The sequence below is a fragment of the Lingula anatina genome, chromosome 6 (assembly GCF_051362555.1).
Source record: "Lingula anatina isolate TDL-2025a chromosome 6, LinAna3.0, whole genome shotgun sequence".
Classification (NCBI taxonomy): domain Eukaryota; kingdom Metazoa; phylum Brachiopoda; class Lingulata; order Lingulida; family Lingulidae; genus Lingula; species Lingula anatina.
The window spans coordinates 15,412,610-15,430,629 of record NC_141772.1 but is presented as its reverse complement, the minus strand read 5'-3'; the positions used below and the strand labels follow the sequence as shown (position 1 = coordinate 15,430,629).

Below are 18,020 nucleotides of genomic sequence, written 5' to 3'. Positions count from 1 at the left end.
GTTGTCGATATTTCCTCCTGAAATGCTCAAGAAGACATGCTGGTCTAAGACCCCATTCCCACAGATTTTAGATCGACCTAGCCCTGTGGGGAGTCTCACTAGATTACTGTCAGCTTAGCCAGCTTAAGCGTCTGTCCCGCTTACTAAAAGCTGTAAGGGTGTAATTAACTACAGTGCACGCTCGGCTGACATTGATTTAACGTGAAACCCCCAAGTAGTTAGGTCGATCTAGTGGGATCGATCTAAATCTCTGGGAATGCACTCTAAATGGCTGGTTAGAACTAGTTGACATAGAGAAAAATGGTATATTGCACCAAATCCAAGAGATGGGTTGACCAATGATTCATGATAATGATGAGCGGGGTTTCTATGGTGAATTTAGGGTTCTTTCACATGAAAAATCTATTTTCTAAAAATCTATTGGCAGTATCTTGTGATCACAGTCTGTGCCCTGAATACCCCACAGCGTAATTACTGGCAGCGCGAGCCAGTTACTTCCAAAGCTGTAATTAATTCTCAGCTGCGCTCGGAGGAGATTCTGACACCTTGACGCATGCGCAGTAGTATCTCTAAGCTGTGGAGTTCATCAGTTTAGTTGTGACGACTCAAGCATACAGACGCGTAATATGGCTAGTGGTAGTGCTTATTGTTGCACAAAATTGACAAACACATTTTTCAAAGCAATTGTGACCGCCATTTACTTTCTAACTTCCTATTGCGCATGCGTCAAGGTATGAGAATCTCCTCCTATTTTCTACTTTGTATTATGTAGAGTTAGTAAAATAATTATTCTATTGATGCCTTGCACAAAATATTTCTGTATGCCCTGGCAGCATTGCTAACATTATGTGTATATATGTTTTCTCATTAATTTTATACGCAATATAATAACAACAAAAAACAAAGTGAAGTGATAGACAATTCTAGAGGTATAAATGCCTAAAGTTAACAACCTTTGCTAAGGTGTCAACTTTATTTGTGTGCATGCACTCATTTCTGCCACCGGAATTGTGTGTATGTAGCCTGCCACCAGAATTGTGTGTATGTAGCCTGCCACCGGAATCGTGTGTATGTTGCCTGTTAACCTCACAGTTGGACGGATGACCTGGCGTGGCCTCTAGACTGTCAACGATGCCAGGCCAGATTAACAAGCGAGAGAGAAATTAGTAAAGGCGGAATCTAGAAGTGTGGAGATATACATGTACAAGTTTGGGAACAAATTATCTTAGGAGGGATTTGAAAGTAGGAACAGTAGTGGGAATAAAGCATCTGTGTAAAATATCTGTCTTCATATCCTATGTGGTACAGTAGCAGTAGTCAGGATTAAAAATTAAGGGTAAAAATTGAAGGTAAAAATGAAACTAGAAAGAAAAATCTGGAATTCTGGTACAATAAAAAACTGAATCGATTATCAGTAAGTGAAGAATTAAAACTAACAAACATTCATATTCATCTTTACCATCATTATTATCCATTGCACCCTCTATGGTGTACCACTGTGGATTGCAATCGACTTCAAAGTCTGTGTGAAAGTGTGTATGAAATTGCCCACCAATGTTGTTGCAGTATCTGTACATATTAACCAAGTGCTGATACCAAAGAGTAAACAGTGGAGATAGGCCAGTCAACATGGCAATAACAGTGTTGCCCAGGGCACAGACTTGGGGAATAGACATGTCTAGGGCGATACCAGGTTGAGATGTTGGTTTTTCATCATATGTCTGTATGTCTTTGAGTACTATATGTGCAGTGTTTCATATTTTGAGTTTTGCCAGGTTAGGGGGTAGGGTATTATGGTTATGAACTTTAAGCTGTAATAGTGTGTGCTGTCGTGATTCAATGTGTAAAAAATTATGAAAAAATGTATGGACAGTTAAAGTGATTTACATCTAAAAACTTTCAGAAAATTAAATACGAGCAGTTGAGTTTTAGGATATCAAGATTACAAAATGAGGTAAATTAGATATTAATAAATGAAAGAAAGAGTTTTTCTGCTGCACGTCACTCTACAAAATTTTAGCTGAACATAGTTGCAACTTTGTTACAAATGACTAACTTAATGTAACTTAATTCATCGTAATATCAACCAGGAATAACAAAACTATAGATTTGAAGCAAACCAATCTACCTAACCATATCTACACACAGCGTACACACAAACACACCTCTGACAAAATACTGAAACGTTACATTTTTATTTTCTTGTGGGCTGGATTTTCAGCTCGTAAGATTTCTCAAATTAAAATGGAAAGCAGTGGTCACCATTTGATGTTTTATACAAAGTGTATAAATCAGTGGAGCAAAGGGCTCCTGTTAAAATTTATTACCTATCACAATAGATGAATTCATTCTCATTGGGTTTGAGATCATGGTAATTTTTATGTGGAAATATCAAACAACTTTTTTAAAAACTTGTTAAATAGATAAAGAAGAAAATTCGGTCAATACCCCAGTTTCTGACGCTAGGCGTATATAACATCAGCATATCTACAATGTTTACTTCCAAATATTTGTGAAAACTATAGCGCTGTAAGGTATGTTTAAACAACGCAGAAAAAGCATCAACAAAAGGAGAACAATTCGTGTCCTTACATGTTCGGTCAACACCATAAAAGTGTCAGAGTTAAAGGTGACATCCTCATCTTTGTGTCACCCTCCTCTCTGGCTTGTCATGCTACACAAACTGTCACATTATTTCTTAGTTACAAATATGCTTAGTAATTGTCGATCGCGGCTTTCCAGTGTGTTCCAGCTCCCCTGCAGTTTTATTGTGCGTTTTTGTTGCTGCGAAAATCTTTTTTGTAAAACTGTGATTTTTGTTATCAGGTGTCGTTAGAAGTGCCACTTATGGCGATGCTAACAGTTAGTGTCTTCCTGCGCCTTTGACCTGTTTTTCTGGCTGTTATAAAGGCCACAATGGAATTACGTTTATTATAGGACTATGTAGGAGGTCTGATGGTGGGGTGTTGGGGTCAAAAGTCCTGCAAAATATATCAGTGTTACTGTGAAATGTTGGCCCAAGGAGTTGCTATTACTTGCTGTACATAATATCTGTTTTCGTGTAACTATAAGAAGATATTTTGAAATGTTAGTGCGTAATGTGCAAGGACAATAGAAACGGCTATTAGTTGGGATTTTTGTGGACTTGTTCTGGACATTTTATTTAGTAAATGTTTGCTTAACTTTGTTTCAGAAGGTTTGTCCTCATTTTTGACAGTCTTAGTTTTTTTTTTTCCTCTAAATTATATAGTATATGGTTTAATTGATTTGTATAATAAATTTCCTGTTTAAAATGATCTCATTAAGTTTTCTTAATGAAAAAATAAGTAGTGGTAAAAGGAAACTGTGAGAAACTTTGTTATTTACAGTAGTTGGGTGTATGCCATCCAGTAATTGATTTTAAATTATTTAGATTTAAACTGTGATTGCCTGCTTTTAAAAATAGAGGCAGAGCTGTAAGTTAGTGTAGCTCTAGGGATAGATTGGTATCTATGTATATAAAACGCCTTGTTTTAAAACTCGTTTATCAAAATACTAGTATTAAACAATATGTTATGTAGCCCTGCTTATCTGTATATAAATATTGCACTGTGCTTTTCTAGCTCAGTTTCTTGAATTATGTCAAACACAAGCTCTATTTACAAATTAAATAATTTTGATTTCAAAACACTGCTCATCTGGTTAAAAACTTCAACAACATTGATGCAACTTTTTAAGGAAAAACGTACTAAATACATAACAAGAAAGAGAAAAAAAGTTGGTGGGAACTCTCTATTAAATCTGCATTAACAAAGAAAGCATTCGCAATCAGTTGATCCTCTAACTAACTAGTCTGTGGATCAAAAATGGCACACACTTGAAAGCAAGCCATATAATCGACCAACAATAATGTAATGGATTCCCCGCCTCCCACTTACGCTGTCACAGCAGAGGCAGAGCAATTTAATCTCGGCACTTGCTTAAAAGTGGGTCACGACACATTTGATCCATTAACTAGTTAGTCCGCAGATCAGCTGGTTGTGAAAGCTCTCGAACTTAGCCTGCTGAAGGGCGGTTTGGACAACCAGTAGTTGGTGAAAATAGAAGCTTGAAGTTATTCAGATTGGTGGTTTCTTATATACATTTCATACATATTTCTCTTACACGTTGATTTTACATTTTTGGCGGATCCCCAATGAAGATTGTGTATAAATGTTGTCTTTGCATCTGTGGAAAAGAGAATTTTCCTTTTTTATTATTTATTTTATTATTTTTTTTTTTTCTGTTTTATTACAGTTATAGTAATAAAAATGTCATTTTGAATTTTCCCAGGATTTAATGACTAATTTCCATTTTACCTTGCAGGCTCTGGGTTGGCTGTACCTGCCAATAAGTTATCTTGTGGAGAAATTAGAAGCCATCTTGCCATCCAATATCCTTCAGCAGTTGTCCAGAATCTAGCTCAAGGTCAAGGCTGAGTCAATGTCAAGGTCGAGACTGGGTCATGGTCAAAAACATGGCGGCCAAGTCAATGAGGAGTCTTAACAATGAGACCAATGTCCAGAAAAAGAAGAAAATATGATCTGTATTTATTTGTTGTCAAACAACACTAGTTGCTTCAATGTTAAGTTGCAAGCATTTTATAGTATTTGTTTTAGTCTTATAAACATGGTAAATGTCAGGTATAATTTTGAACAGCAGAAAAATGGAGAAACAAGATGTGAAAATAAACTGCAAAGCCAGTGACATTAGATTTAGAGAAAACATTAGAGACAAGAGTTCTATTAGGATGTTTGTTTGTTTGTTTATTTATTTTTATAACTTCCCAGTTTATGGCCATGGTCATCAGTTAAAATGTTATCAGAAACTTTTCCTAATTTAAGTGAATTGAACGGATTTCACAGTGAATAAAGCAAAGACATCAGGAGAGTTATGTTAAACTTAAAAAATGCAATTTTGAATGTTTTGGTAGTTTCCAGTGAAAAAATTATCTGTGCACTAATCATGTTTTTAATCTACACACAATATTTCTCTGGGAATAATAGAAAGGGAAAAGGCAACACTTGGTTGAAAGTTAATTTTCTGTAACAAAAGTATAAGATGGTCAGCATTTGCTTTCCTCATGTTTGTAAAGTGCAATCTGACAAAGGAACTCTGGAGAAAGGGGTTATCTTGGAGATTTAAGAGACATCTATGATCTTGTTAACTATTTGATTTGTTGTAATTTACTTATTTTTGTTAATTTAATTGTGCTTTCACAATAAAAATAAGTACACTGACGTTGACCTGTGGTTTGGAGTATTTGATAATTACTGAAGAAACGACATTCAGTCAAACAATTATTATTTATCTTAACCAGGCAGTGGCTTGAAAATTCCAAAAGGCCAGTTGACAAAAAAAGATGAGTCTTAAATCTTAAAATGTTTAGTTTGTGTCCAAATCATAATCTCTCCAAATTGCTTTTAACTACGCTCGGAAAGATTTCAAACGTCGAATATGAAAACCAGTTTTAAAAGATTCAGCAGAGGCCAGTTCGAACGTAACCACAACTGAGGAGAGATGTCTCATATTCCATGCAAGCTCGTGCACTTTAGGGGGCGTCTCGATAGTCCGAAGGTTCATTGGTCCGAAAAATGGTAACTTTTTCATCGTTTTTTTTTTAATCAAGGGTTCATTGGTCCGAAGGTTCTATAGCGAACATTCGGACCAATGAACCTTCGAACTATTGAACCTTCGGACTATTGCAACGGCCCCGCACTTTATACCTAAAATAGACTGCTTGAAAAGTATCCATTGGGTTAGGACACGAAGCGTACAAAGATTAGTTTCTTCTAAGACTGGATTACATGTTAAAACAAAGTTGCTGATTTGAAAACACGATTTTGTTAAAACCCATGTCCAAGCAATTATATGTTAAATGAAATGTTTTAAAGTTGATTTTTTCCACGGGCGAAAATTTGGCATTATCAGTATGTTCAAAATCCTGAGAAAACTTCCTTTCAACCCGACTTTTTAGATGGCAAGAAAATGTGCATACATAATTTCGGTTTTGATTGCTATATTGAAAAAAAAAAAGAATCTAATTTACGCATCCGATCAAATGAACACAACCTTTCTTTAATATTCGTGACATTATATCTCCGGATTGCCAACATATCAGTATGGTTGCCACTCGAAGTAGTTTTTACTTGTGTACGCTTATTTGACGTTTATTATGATGAGGTAAAGCGTATGCTAGAGAGTGTACGCTGAAGTTTCTCAATAAACAGTTTATTATTTTCAACCTATCCTAAAACTGCGAAATAAATACAAAGAGAATGTCGATATTTTAAAGCAGTTTAATATTCTATTAGCAGTGACTACCATGGAAATTGGCAAAAAAATATTTTAAAAAGAAGCACGAGTTTCATCAATACTAAGACTAAGACTACTACAATATTGCACCAAGGGGCAGTCCCCGTTCCATAGTTACATATTTACTTAGTGTTATAACGATGCTGATAAACGCAGTAATATATACAATACAATATCTGCTATAAATTCCTATAGTAATCCAACACAAAACAAACATATTATTTGTCTCTGTTTAAACCTCCGGTTCATAATAAATATGCACAGCTTTAAATACATTCAAATATGAATTATGTTCTGTTATAAATAAGGTACCGTCCCACAACAGCAGGATAAAGCAATATTATTTAAATAAGTGTCACTTTAAAAGAAGAATATAAATGAATATCTCTGAAATATCAACAAATTATATACATAATTTACATTATCAGAATGAAATAAACGGCTTTACATAATATCTTTAACAAAATCTACTAAATATATGGCCTATCTTCTAAAAAAAAAGATCTTTGCAATAGTAATAACATGTTAAAAGGCATTTTGACAATCATAAATACTTTACTGCTTCCTCATTTGGTCTACCACAAGTTCATGAAGACTTTCTCAATTTGAACGAGGAAGAGTTAGTTTGAGGAAGACAACATGATGAGCCTTCAGATAGAGTACAAAATACAAGGTAAAAGTCTCCATGTATCAAACTTGCTTCTCACTGCACAATCTGTATCGTATCGTTGTTTTCCTGGCAAACACAAAACATGACAATTTATAGTCCTTTTAGTAGCTTTCCAGCCAGCTTAATCATTTTATATAAGGCTGGGTTTTGATCGTACACAGCAGTTTTGGTTATGAATATTTACTGGCTCTTGATGCGATTCCATTCATACTGATATATGTGCATTATTCTTTTGCATAGTCTTTAAACAATTAGATCATCAAATGTGATATCAAGAACTGTTTCTCGCGCAAGGATGCTGTTTACTCTGCCTCGCTGGAAATATTTTATGTATCCTTTTTGCAACAGTTTCTCTCTCCACGTATATTTTGCTCACCGGTTTACATCCCCCAAGTCTTCTCCTTTTTTATTTTAAAGAGACTTGAATTTAATCTCCTGCAACCACTTTTTCATCGTTTTGTCACCGACAAGTATCAAACATCGTAACTGATAAAAAAAATGACTTCAAAGAGACCCACTGGTCATTATCCGGGTTGCGTCACCGTCCAACCATCTCTTGAACCTATTACGATGCACATTATTGCTGTTTTTCCTGACGTTCGGTCCCTTGCAAGTGTGGACGTCGACGACGCGCGAGCACTCTTTGCACTTGACGTAGCAGCACCAGTGAAATTTGCACTCACATTTGGTAGTCTGTACCACAGTGGTGGTGTCGTACCCTCTTCCACAGCACATGATATCACAGCCGTCTGTACCCATGGAGTCCTTCTTACACTCCCGTCCTGCTGTACCGAAAGAGCCTGAGGAAATGAGAAAAAGGAGTGATTATTTTCTGAACCATTCTGGTCTATTTGTAGTTTTTGTCTCTTTGAATGCATCATTTTACCCTTTCAAAACATGTTAACAATTTCCATATTAGCTGTTGATTGAAGAAAAAAATACTACTTTATTCTTATGTTTCTTTTTACATTAACATATGCCATCATTAATATATTCCAAATTTAAAATTGGAAGAGCCTCATGTAATTCATTTAAAGGTATAATCTACGAGATATACAATCATTACTTTGTCTCAGTCACATTAGACTCGAAATTTGTAGTTCATTGCCATGCTTGAATAATTAAGGTAACACACACACACACACACACACACCTGTGCATGACTTACCTATTTCAGGGTTTTTGTTACAATAATCTGGCGATTCCTCGAAATACACGAGATCATGTTTTGTGGCTTTCTTGTGATTTTTGTTGGCTATATTAAAACCCGTGCCGTCCTGGTTCATTGTCACTTGTGTGGCACTGTTATATTTATTCTTGATATAATTTCCAACTTTTCGGAATTCTTGCATAGCTAACCAACACGTCCTAATGGCACATGAGCCGCTCACGCCGTGACATTTACATTCGAGTTTCATGAAACGTTTCACTGCCTGGAATAAAGTGACGAAAAAAATCTTTATGTTGATGACTGGTAGCAAAAGTGCATTTTTGTTGAATTGGTAATTTCATGATTTACTTAAATTCCTTGGATGACCTCTCAGATTTCTTCACCAATATTATTCAATACGTAAAAAAATTAAAGACAATAGTCTTAAGTAATGTAAAAGAATAATGTTAAACTGCATGCCCGGACTTTTGTGAGTGTAAAAAAATGTTGCTTTACGTGCACAATACGCTAGTTTAAAAATAAAGATCTTTGCATTATGATATGTAACAATCAATTCAACTATCTGATAAACCCTGAACTTTCTAAGTTAGATAAATAGGATTTCTGTATTGTAAACATTGAATATTTTCAATACCGAAAGAAAGGTGTGAAAGTGTGGCTGTCACTCATAAAGGTGAGTCATATGGCAGAATACCAATCGTTACTTCTGGTTGTGCCACCTACTTGTTTAAAACGTTAAAAACGAAGCAATTATTTTATTTGAAGGAATTTGTCATTAGTTACACAGGACGATGTTTAAGAATCGCAGATAAAAGCGCGGTTTTCCTGCCTTGCCCCGTTTGTCTACGCATGTGCATCAGGTCTGTAGCCAGCAATTTCAAAAGGGGGGTTCATTTTTTGAAAAAGTGGACCTTTTCCCATAAAAACTTCATGTACCTAGATCAAATTTTACCCAGAGTGGACCTTTTCCCAGCAAAAGGGGCGGTTCTTTCGAACCCCCCGAACCCCCCGAACGCCCCCTGGCTACGGGCCTGTGCATATTGAATGTGCACCTACACGTTTTACAGTCCCCTGGCAAAATGTTATAACACCATGAAAGGTGTGTGAATTTCTTTCTCTTCCTGTCTTTCTGTATTGGCACTTTCATCTTTCACTGTCTTTTGGAAGGATGCTAAGTGAAACCATAAATCTCTTCAGGAACAGGTACGATGCTTTTCTAATTTATTTATTTACTTATTTTGAAATACTTTATTTAGTGTGCAGCTGAAGGAAGGGTGCTAAAATCTAAAAGGCATATAAACTCGTGAATTACCCATTCTAGATACAAGTTTATCTTGTTAATTCTGTGCCCCCCTCCCCCCCCCCCCCCCCCCCCCCCCCCTCCCTACCGAATAGTTGCCTCTTAATATAGTGGCCTTGCTTATATTGGAAAGTGGGGAAGTGTAGTCAAACAGATTAAATGTTTGTAGTAAGGTTGCATGAAAATACTAAAAATGTTAATTTTGTTTTCACTGTGGATAAATCTTACCCCCCCCCCCCCCTCCGGACGTAGCTAAGACGTGTGCCAGTGAAATCAGGTTCAGTCGCAAATAGTTTGCCAAGATTGGTGCTTCTCTTCCATTTTTATCTGACCCTGACTAAAACTTCTCAGCCTACATTAACCAAGTAATGGCTCAACATGTAATGTGACTTTACCGAAGAGACTTAAATTCAACACGGACGTCAGCAGACCAAAAATATTCCAATATCGTCAAGTTTGTTTACTGTTATAGCTGCCGGGATAAATACAACTACATCGGATAAAAGCACCCGTCGCCATTTATATTCCAAAGTGAAAAAAACATAAAATGCGTTTTGCAGATTTGGCTGATTGTTTTTTACATTAAAAAGGGTGTAAAACAGCAAAGGTGTGTTTTTCCTTCTTTTTTTTATTTGCATGGCAGTCGAAAAAGATGCAAAACTTGTAAGACTTCAAAAACTGAATCTCAATAAGAATTGTTTTGTTTTCTACACGCAATGCAACACCTTGTGAAAGTTCTCTCTTTTTTAAAATGAACGCGCAGTAGCTCATTTTTTTTCCTATTTGTCGTTTCTGACTTTATCTTGTATCATATTTTCAGTACGCTTAGCATATTGTTTACCCAATGAAGCATTCAGCTGGAAAACAGTGTAAACAGAGAGTTTTACGCCGCCCCAAATATATGTACACAATCCCTACCCAAGTTTTAGAAATATTTATGAATAAAGTTACATTATGAATGAAGCTAAACCCCCATGCGTGGCCCATGCAGTGTTTAACATTTTTTAACATTCTTTTATATTTTATTTGACTAGAGTTTGGAAAGAGGGGCTGTTATTGATACCCCTTTTCGGTTATGATAGGCAGTGGAATTGTTTGGATAGGAAATGGGTTTGGTTAACGCGAAATTTTTGTATTCGCTTAAGGCATGCAAGGGGTACCTGTCATAAGTACACAAGAGTCAGCGAAGTGCACTTTTTTGCGTTGATTTTCGTGAAATGTGTGTTTGTGTGTCAGAGAGAAAGAGAGAGAGAGAGAGAGAATTATTTTCTCCTTCTTTCGTTTTCATAAACATGGGTATGTGAAATAAGTAATATAAAGTTAGAAAATACGTTTGCTTAAGGAGAGCACTTAACATACCTTTCGGCCAGCCCTATTATTGTGAAGATTCATACGAGCACGTGCATCGCGCACGCGTTTTTCTTGTGCATCGACGAAGAATCTGGAGAAATTGCTACCGTATCTGACATTATCACTGCAGCCTCCCCAGTCGAATTCTCCTTTCTTGTCCCGACTCTTCCCTTTCTTTGTGGGATCACATGCACAATTCAACAGTTCCCCCTTGCTGCATGCGCGTGTGATCGCGTGCACCACGCCCGCGCTTGAGATGGCATGCACAAACGCAGCCTCTCGGCTACCTACTTCACAACGAGAAAGAGAAAAAAACAAGATGTAGGAAAAGGTTTTCGACATTTAGAATAAGAACACAAATATTTTCTTTATGATAAAACGTTTGAATTGCCGCTTCCCTAAGTCGAAAAAGAATATAACTATATATCCCATATTCCTGTGCTAGCGACATTATAAATCTATCACTTATTTTAAATCTAAACCAAAGAATAATAAATTAATGCAAAGGGAATCAACAGTAAAACAAATGCTTGGACGACAAGTCAACGCACTGATCTCTGTGCATTTCTTTAGTCTATCGCCTCATCAACGAAACAAACCCAAAAAGTATAATTCACTTCTTACCTTTAAGCATAACTTTCCCAAATACCGAAGCGTCCCTATCCAGCGTGCTGCAGTTCCACCGCTGGTTCCTGAACTGGTATTGGCACTCCTTCACTCCCAGCTTAGCGCCCTCGCCCAGGCTTATCATCACGTCGGGATACGTCCGACAAAGTTTCTTCTGTTTCCCCACCAGTCCCGGGATGTTATCACAGATGACGCGCGCCCCCACCGCATGTAACGGGAGTTGACTTATGAACCTGAAAAAGACAAGGTTTTATTGAGGGTAAGCAATGGCCGTTTCGACAGGTGAAAGAAGATGAGAGAGAGAGAGAGAGAGAGGGGAGGGGGGGGGCAGTACTAGCGTTGGTAAATGAGGGGTAGAGAGAAACCAGAGGAACCATTTACACATATTTCACATAATTGAAGCTTTAAGATTAGGTTTAAGATTAATTATCGTTGATTGAATAGCTGTGACACACCCTGTAGCAAATTTCACCTTACACTGCATATCATTAGCGTTCGATATTTACTGTAATAAACTGAACCCCTTTTCTAAGGTGATAGGTAGACTGTCAGTCTCGGCCTTGTTACATTTACTACAATAGTGTTAATAGAAGTTTGTGCGTTTCCCAATGGTATTTTGTAAATTAACATTTACATAAACAGGCGGGAAAAACACTACTTTATCGAAAAGAAAATACGTTAGAATTTTGAATAAATAACAAATGTAAATAACGGGATCTAAGAGCAACATGGGTGAAATCCTATATGGCAATTCTCTGTGCTTTCTAAGGCAACATAATGTATCAACATTTTCCTACAGGAACAATCGAAAGAAAAACTCCTTCCAACGTCTAATTTAATGAGGAGATGGATGAAAATTAGCTCGACCCAGCCTTACCTTCTCTAAAGATTTAAACAAATTTAATCTAATTAAGCCCTCTTCGCATTTGTAATATTTGAAGAGTGTCTGCTTGAAAACACTTGACGCTAGAGTGAATATACCATCCCTTCTTTTATAAGTCATTCAGCGCAATTGAAAGCCTTTGTTTGCGATGACAAATAAGGAATATTTTGCTGTTATTAATGTTGTTTTAATTACCCGCTTTCTAAAAGAATGGAACACCCTTTCTTAAACGTTTATATTACGAACTCTGTCTCGTCACCGTGACGGAATAAAAACCGCTGTGTCTTTCACGGCCCATGCCTGCGGATAACACAAATATTGAAAATAATCTAGCTGTATGCCTATAATAGTGAACCACAATATATCGTGGAAGTGTACATTTTGTACGCCATGGCGAGGACGGAAACGGGTAAATTGGATGAAAGGCCGAGTCATGTTCGCATGTTTGAAGAAAAGAGAGCAATAAAGAGAACAATGATTATACTACCTGATTGTTTCCTTTCCGTTGTTTGATGGTAGCGTATCTCAAGGGTTTTAGAGAAATTACAGTAATTGTGGGGATCTTTACTCATAATAAGGTAGCACTTAGTCGTGACCGTCTGTAATATTGTTTTTGCACCGCTTTCCCCCGTGGTCTGTACCGCTTTTATTGTGTAACTACATGTAGGTAACTCATCTTTTTGTCTTATATTTAAGATACTCAGTTGCTGTTTTCTTTTCTTTTTTCTTGTATCACTCACTAATACTTTATCAACGTTTTAATCATGACTCAATACAGCCTTTCTGTATAACCTTCATTTTCTATTGCTTAAAAGCGCTCTATATGTATGCTTTTTAGGTTTTCCCCGAACGCCAAGTAATCTAATAACTTTTGCGTTTTTATCCGAGGCTCTTAAACATTTCATTATGCAATCTGCACATAAGATTCTTTACACGTTAGATACCCAAGAGTAAAGCGAACAAAAATGTAAAGATGGCTTGTCTAAATGAATTGCACAAAAAGACTGCCTCCTTGGAAAAATCCAGAAAAAAAACAAATAAAAAGAATCTCGTTTGCACACACAACAAGACTATTTTGCACACTTGCGTATAACTGTATGCCAGTTAGATTATAACTTAGTAATGATAATAATAACGAACGAATCACACCATAAAACATTTGATACGATTCAAACGTACTTTTGAAAAGTTTTAAAAAAGGTTAAAAACTAGTAAAACTACTTACGTCAGTGCTGCTAAAATTTGAATATCGATCATTGTCCAAATATCTTAACTCTGTCATATGCTGCAAACAAACTCTCTCGCTTGTGAAAATTCACTTTTTACACCATGACATTTACAAACAACCCCTTTAGTAGTCTACAACGTTTTGCTCTTTCTCTGTATGTATTTCTCGTTCAAGAACTCCATTATCACGTTGGCTCTCCATCGATTAAAGCACTCTACAAAAACCCGGCAGTCGGGAAAGATAAACTAAACTTTCTCCCTCACTTCAAAGACTCATACTTAGTTTAAGAATTAACCTTTCTCGCGATAGAATGCGTTTCTGTTATTGCCTCCTAGTTGTACGCCGCGTGACGTTAAGAAGAAGCGGCGGCTTGGAAAACGACGCTACCCAGGCAAATCTAAGATAAAGAGAAGGAAAAAGAGGTCCACTTACCACCACGTACTGACGGCAAACCTGAGGTATCCAACAAGGACTATGAGTAAAATCCAAAAAGTGTAACAAAGCTTTGCCATAATGCGAATAAATCCATCGATGCATAAACGAGTCAAAGCTCTCTTGGCTCCGTCAAAATTCTTACAACCATTTTGTCCAAAAAATCCACGTGAAACGCACTCGGGGATGTACGGTTTGCTCTTAAAGCATCATCCGGTGATCTGATTGGCTAGACGGAAGATCAAAGCGCACCGCTCAGTGTTGGACAATTTTACAGCACAGCGGCAAAGCGGGTTTCTATCCACGGGTTGATCAGCAGAGCGTGGCAACTTGAATTTCTGGCTGGACGCTGTTATAATTATGATTAATAAGTCTTGACACTTGACAAGCGGAGAGCGTATCTGAATGCGAACGAGGGAGGGATCGCCTTTTATGTGGGATTTGCAAGCCATGATTTGATTTGCAACGTAAATCAGGGGAAGCCACAATAGCACTCATTGAGAATAAGGCTGTTACTATTTGTATGCGTTTCCTTTGCTGGCATTGTACGGGAGTATTGTGACGAGGGTCAAACCCCAAAAAGTGAATGGCGCACCGTATTCATTGGCTTACAATATCTTAATGAAATTGAGACGCCTAGGCCAGTTAGATAAACAAACGAAGTAACGTAGTGTTAAAGAAGTGTGGTTCACTTGCCCCGGGATAAGAGCAAATCAAAGACCCCTCCCGTCTACGTCGCAACCTCACACAAAACGTGTTATAAAAGCCCCATTGCCTGATTGAATTAATATTTTGTCGCATTCAATTTATAGTTGTGTCAATCGAATTATATTGGCTGTTATTTCGCTGGCAATATTAGTTGAATAAATTCAGACTATAATTTCGTCAACTGAGCCCTATTCTGCTGCTCTGAATCCCAAATAAACAAATTAATTTTTAATTAAATTATATCTGATTTGGATTTCATTGAGAGAAGGAGAGGAGGGTGGGTACGCCATTAAGTCGTGGAGGAAGCTCCACTCTCAAGTTCAAGGGAACTCCGTGCAACGTCCCTTTGAATAAGCATTCTTATTTACAGATATTTTCAAGAATAATGACCCGTTTGGCATTGTCCTCAGTTGTATGCAATTTCAGCTAGTATTTCTTCAAATAGTGACGGTAGGTGCTTTGAAATCACATTTTCCAAAATATCCCCATAATTTCCCCACAATTTCTATTAAAAAATTCTTTTGCACAAACAATGCATTTATGTAATATTTCAGGAAATACCTAACCATAAAAATGATATCAATTCGGCGGTTTCTAGAGTTTACTCTTTATTTCAATTCAATTCAATTCTGAATTTCAAGTTTCAAATTTATTTCAGTTCTTTTTACGACTGTTTTGGGGTTTCGCCTTATTTATCCAAGAAACCAGCATTTATATATCTACTTATATGACTTTTGATTAATTGAGAGAGAGAGAGAGGGGCATTGCTAGAAATTCTCTGGTGAGGACAATCGAAGAGTAAGGTGATATTGTGGTTTCGGCAATAAATTAACCGCACGCCCCCTACCCAATACGTGACAATCGTTTGTCGAGATCCCTTAAAGCCCTACCGCCTAATCCTATTACGAACAATCTACACGACATTATACACAACCAGTGTATATAATTCCACCACTTCAAGTACAGGTATCAAAGCATTTAAGAGAACAACTAACACTTGAGTCTATTATATCTTAAGTGGCGAGCTAGGCCGCTTCGAGGACCCTCCGGCAAATTCTATGGCGCCGCGCATACGAGATGGATGCGAGGGAGGACCTTAGACAGATAGACGTCTTGATCACGGGGACGACGGTATTCTTTGATTATGTGTAAAATATCACACCTCGGTTGCCCTTCAAAGGAACAGCAAGTGGATCTTATGTCAGCCGCATGCGTCACGTTGTCAGTGATCGGCGTAGGTGGACGCGGATATCAAATTTTCTTCGTGAGACGGGAAACTGTAGCTCGAGTTCAGCGACAACAATGGGATCAAAGTTTATTTGTGCAGGCGATTTAATTTGATTATTTATATGACCCCGCCCTTGTGTCCGATGCCAAAGTGTGAACTTAGTACCTGATTAAGAATGGACAATATTTACTTTGACAATTTAGGGCCCTTTTCCATGAGATGTCAATCACATCATGTGCCCTGAGTTTTGTAGCTATGCCCCGTGCTTTGAAATCCACAGCCTCAAGAATCCAATTTTAATTTTTCCAACAATATGGCTTTCTGTAAGTGAACAACGATATGAACAAATTACTTCGTGGTGTAATGAAGATAAATCGAAATCCTCAATCTTTTTTTTCGTCAGATAATCGGACTGTTAAATCCGACTAAAATAAGTTTACTGGATGCAAGATTTAATATTCTTAACATTGAAAGAAAGGGTCCTACTTGAAAGGCATCATCTACCCAATTCATAGCTTGCGCTACAAGAGCAAGTGCTGAAAACATAGGCAAATTTCTATCACAATTGTGTTGAAAGGGAATGAAAGAAAATCGAAGGTAATAATTATCAATTACTATACTAATGGTAAAAAAAAATGATGAATGTGCATGGTATTTAGCTTTCTTTATATTTACAATTCTTCTTCTTCTTATAAAGATCATGGGTAAAATTATCGTTTGTTGATTTTGATATTATAATAATAATAATAATAATAATAATAATAATAATAATAATAATAATAATAATTATTATTATTATTATTATTATTATTATTATTATTATCATTATCATCATCATCATCATTATTATTATTATGTGAATCTCTCCAGCTCGTAAATGTTTTTTTGGGTCTTTTTTTGTGTCAGCTGCTTCCTGCAGCTCAGACACACAGCACTTTTCGCAATATGTAAGCTGTTCCAAGTATGACCAACAATAAAGGGAACCAAGATCAGCATTGGTCAGAATTGTGCCGGAAGTGACGTGCAGTGGTGTTAGAAACGAAGCTGAGTGGTCATTTTAACATAGAGGTAAACGGCAGTGAAGACGGGTTGTCGGAGGAAAAAGAAGTTTTCTAAACAACATGGTAAGATAACACTTTTGTTGTTGTTCTTCTTCTTCTTCTTCTTTTTCTTCTTCTTCTTTTTATTATTATGCCAGAGTCAAGATGGATGCGAGGGAGGACCATAGACAGATAGACATTTTGATCACGGGGACGACGGTGTTCTTTGATTATGTGTAAAATATCACACCTCGGTTGCTAGAGTATATACATGTGGATTCTTAAAAGAGACAATATTTTACTTAGATACTCAGGGTGCAGTAGAAGTGACGTCGACGTTACTCAAACGTTCCGTGAGCAGGTATCTTTAGCAAAGAGTTCTCAGAGCCTAATAGTATATGTCCTACCTTGAGAGATGAAAAGTTAGTTTCGGATTGAAATATACTGTTTTTCGATAAACATGAATAAAAAAAGAGACATTGGCGTAAGACACACACAGTATGACGATAGGCTACAAAGACGATCTAGAAGCATAACCGTGCAAGAACAAATGCAATAAAATGCCTTCTGCAACACGAAAATCACAACTTTGTTATAATCAATCATGTTTAAAAATCAATAAATCATCACCATAGCTTTCGATTTCTGTTAAAAACCATTAACAATAAGCTTTAAAATGACTTTGAGATAATTTTCTCAAAACGTTCTGAGAATGTGACTGCGGTTAACATGACTCAAAATGCTGACGTGGTAGATGACGTAATTGACTTAATTACATTCTGCTTCCTGAAAGTGAAAAAGAAATCACGCCATCCTTAATTAAGTCTGGTGGGTGGAATCCTATTTGTAATAAGAAGCAAGAAATGTTTCCTTTGCCGCACTTTTCAGGTGTAGGTTAGCTACATTTATTGAATTCTTCAATTACATCAAATAAACAAACATATTTTGATATGTGGGGTAAGTTACTAAACTGAATCTCGCGTTAATAAAATGTGCTCAATTTTAATTCAATTTGAATATTAAATGAGCAAAATGAAACGTTAAAAATGC

At 36.7% G+C, this 18,020-nt stretch overlaps 3 protein-coding genes across 7 annotated transcripts in view; 2 read left to right on the top strand and 1 right to left on the bottom strand.

Annotated features, from left to right (window-relative positions):
* LOC106154351 (suppressor of tumorigenicity 7 protein homolog) overlaps positions 1-5,264 on the top strand; it is a 34,032-nt gene extending 28,768 nt beyond the window's left edge. For all 3 annotated transcript variants that reach the window (XM_087014680.1, XM_087014678.1, XM_087014679.1), the window contains exon 14: positions 4,345-5,264. In XM_087014680.1, coding sequence (XP_086870806.1) covers positions 4,345-4,440 — 96 coding nt within the window. In that variant the 3' untranslated portion in view covers positions 4,441-5,264. The remainder of the gene's footprint in view (positions 1-4,344) is intronic.
* Positions 5,265-6,297: 1,033 nt separating this feature from the next.
* On the bottom strand, positions 6,298-14,396 carry LOC106154358 (protein Wnt-2b-A). Of its 3 annotated transcripts, none has more exons than XM_013528690.2 (5): positions 13,995-14,396; positions 11,449-11,684; positions 10,834-11,111; positions 8,172-8,436; positions 6,298-7,803 (listed from the first exon to the last, which is right to left on the bottom strand). In XM_013528690.2, the coding sequence occupies exons 1-5, from the start codon at positions 14,072-14,074 to the stop codon at positions 7,508-7,510; spliced, it is 1,155 nt and encodes a 384-aa protein (XP_013384144.1). In that variant the 5' UTR covers positions 14,075-14,396; the 3' UTR covers positions 6,298-7,507. The 3 variants fall into 3 exon arrangements, with proteins under 3 accessions (XP_013384144.1, XP_013384142.1, XP_086870807.1); XM_013528688.2 differs by having other exon boundaries at positions 10,834-11,114; positions 13,995-14,394; XM_087014681.1 differs by lacking the exon at positions 13,995-14,396 and adding an exon at positions 13,560-13,888 and having other exon boundaries at positions 10,834-11,114.
* Positions 14,397-17,008: 2,612 nt separating this feature from the next.
* LOC106154345 (protein MCM10 homolog) overlaps positions 17,009-18,020 on the top strand; it is a 44,475-nt gene continuing 43,463 nt past the window's right edge. Inside the window, exon 1 of the mRNA XM_087014446.1 lies at positions 17,009-17,054. The gene's annotated coding sequence lies outside the window, so the exon portion shown is untranslated. The remainder of the gene's footprint in view (positions 17,055-18,020) is intronic.

Coding starts and splice junctions, on each gene's coding strand:
- LOC106154358 (XM_013528688.2), bottom strand. CDS start 14,074: ATGGCAAAGCTTTGTTACACTTTTTGGATTTTACTCATAGTCCTTGTT. Junction 11,685..13,994: donor TTTGCCGTCAGTACGTGGTG/GTAAGTGGACCT, acceptor TGTCTTTTTCAG/GTTCATAAGTCAACTCCCGT. Junction 11,115..11,448: donor TGGGAAAGTTATGCTTAAAG/GTAAGAAGTGAA, acceptor CTCGTTGTGAAG/TAGGTAGCCGAGAGGCTGCG.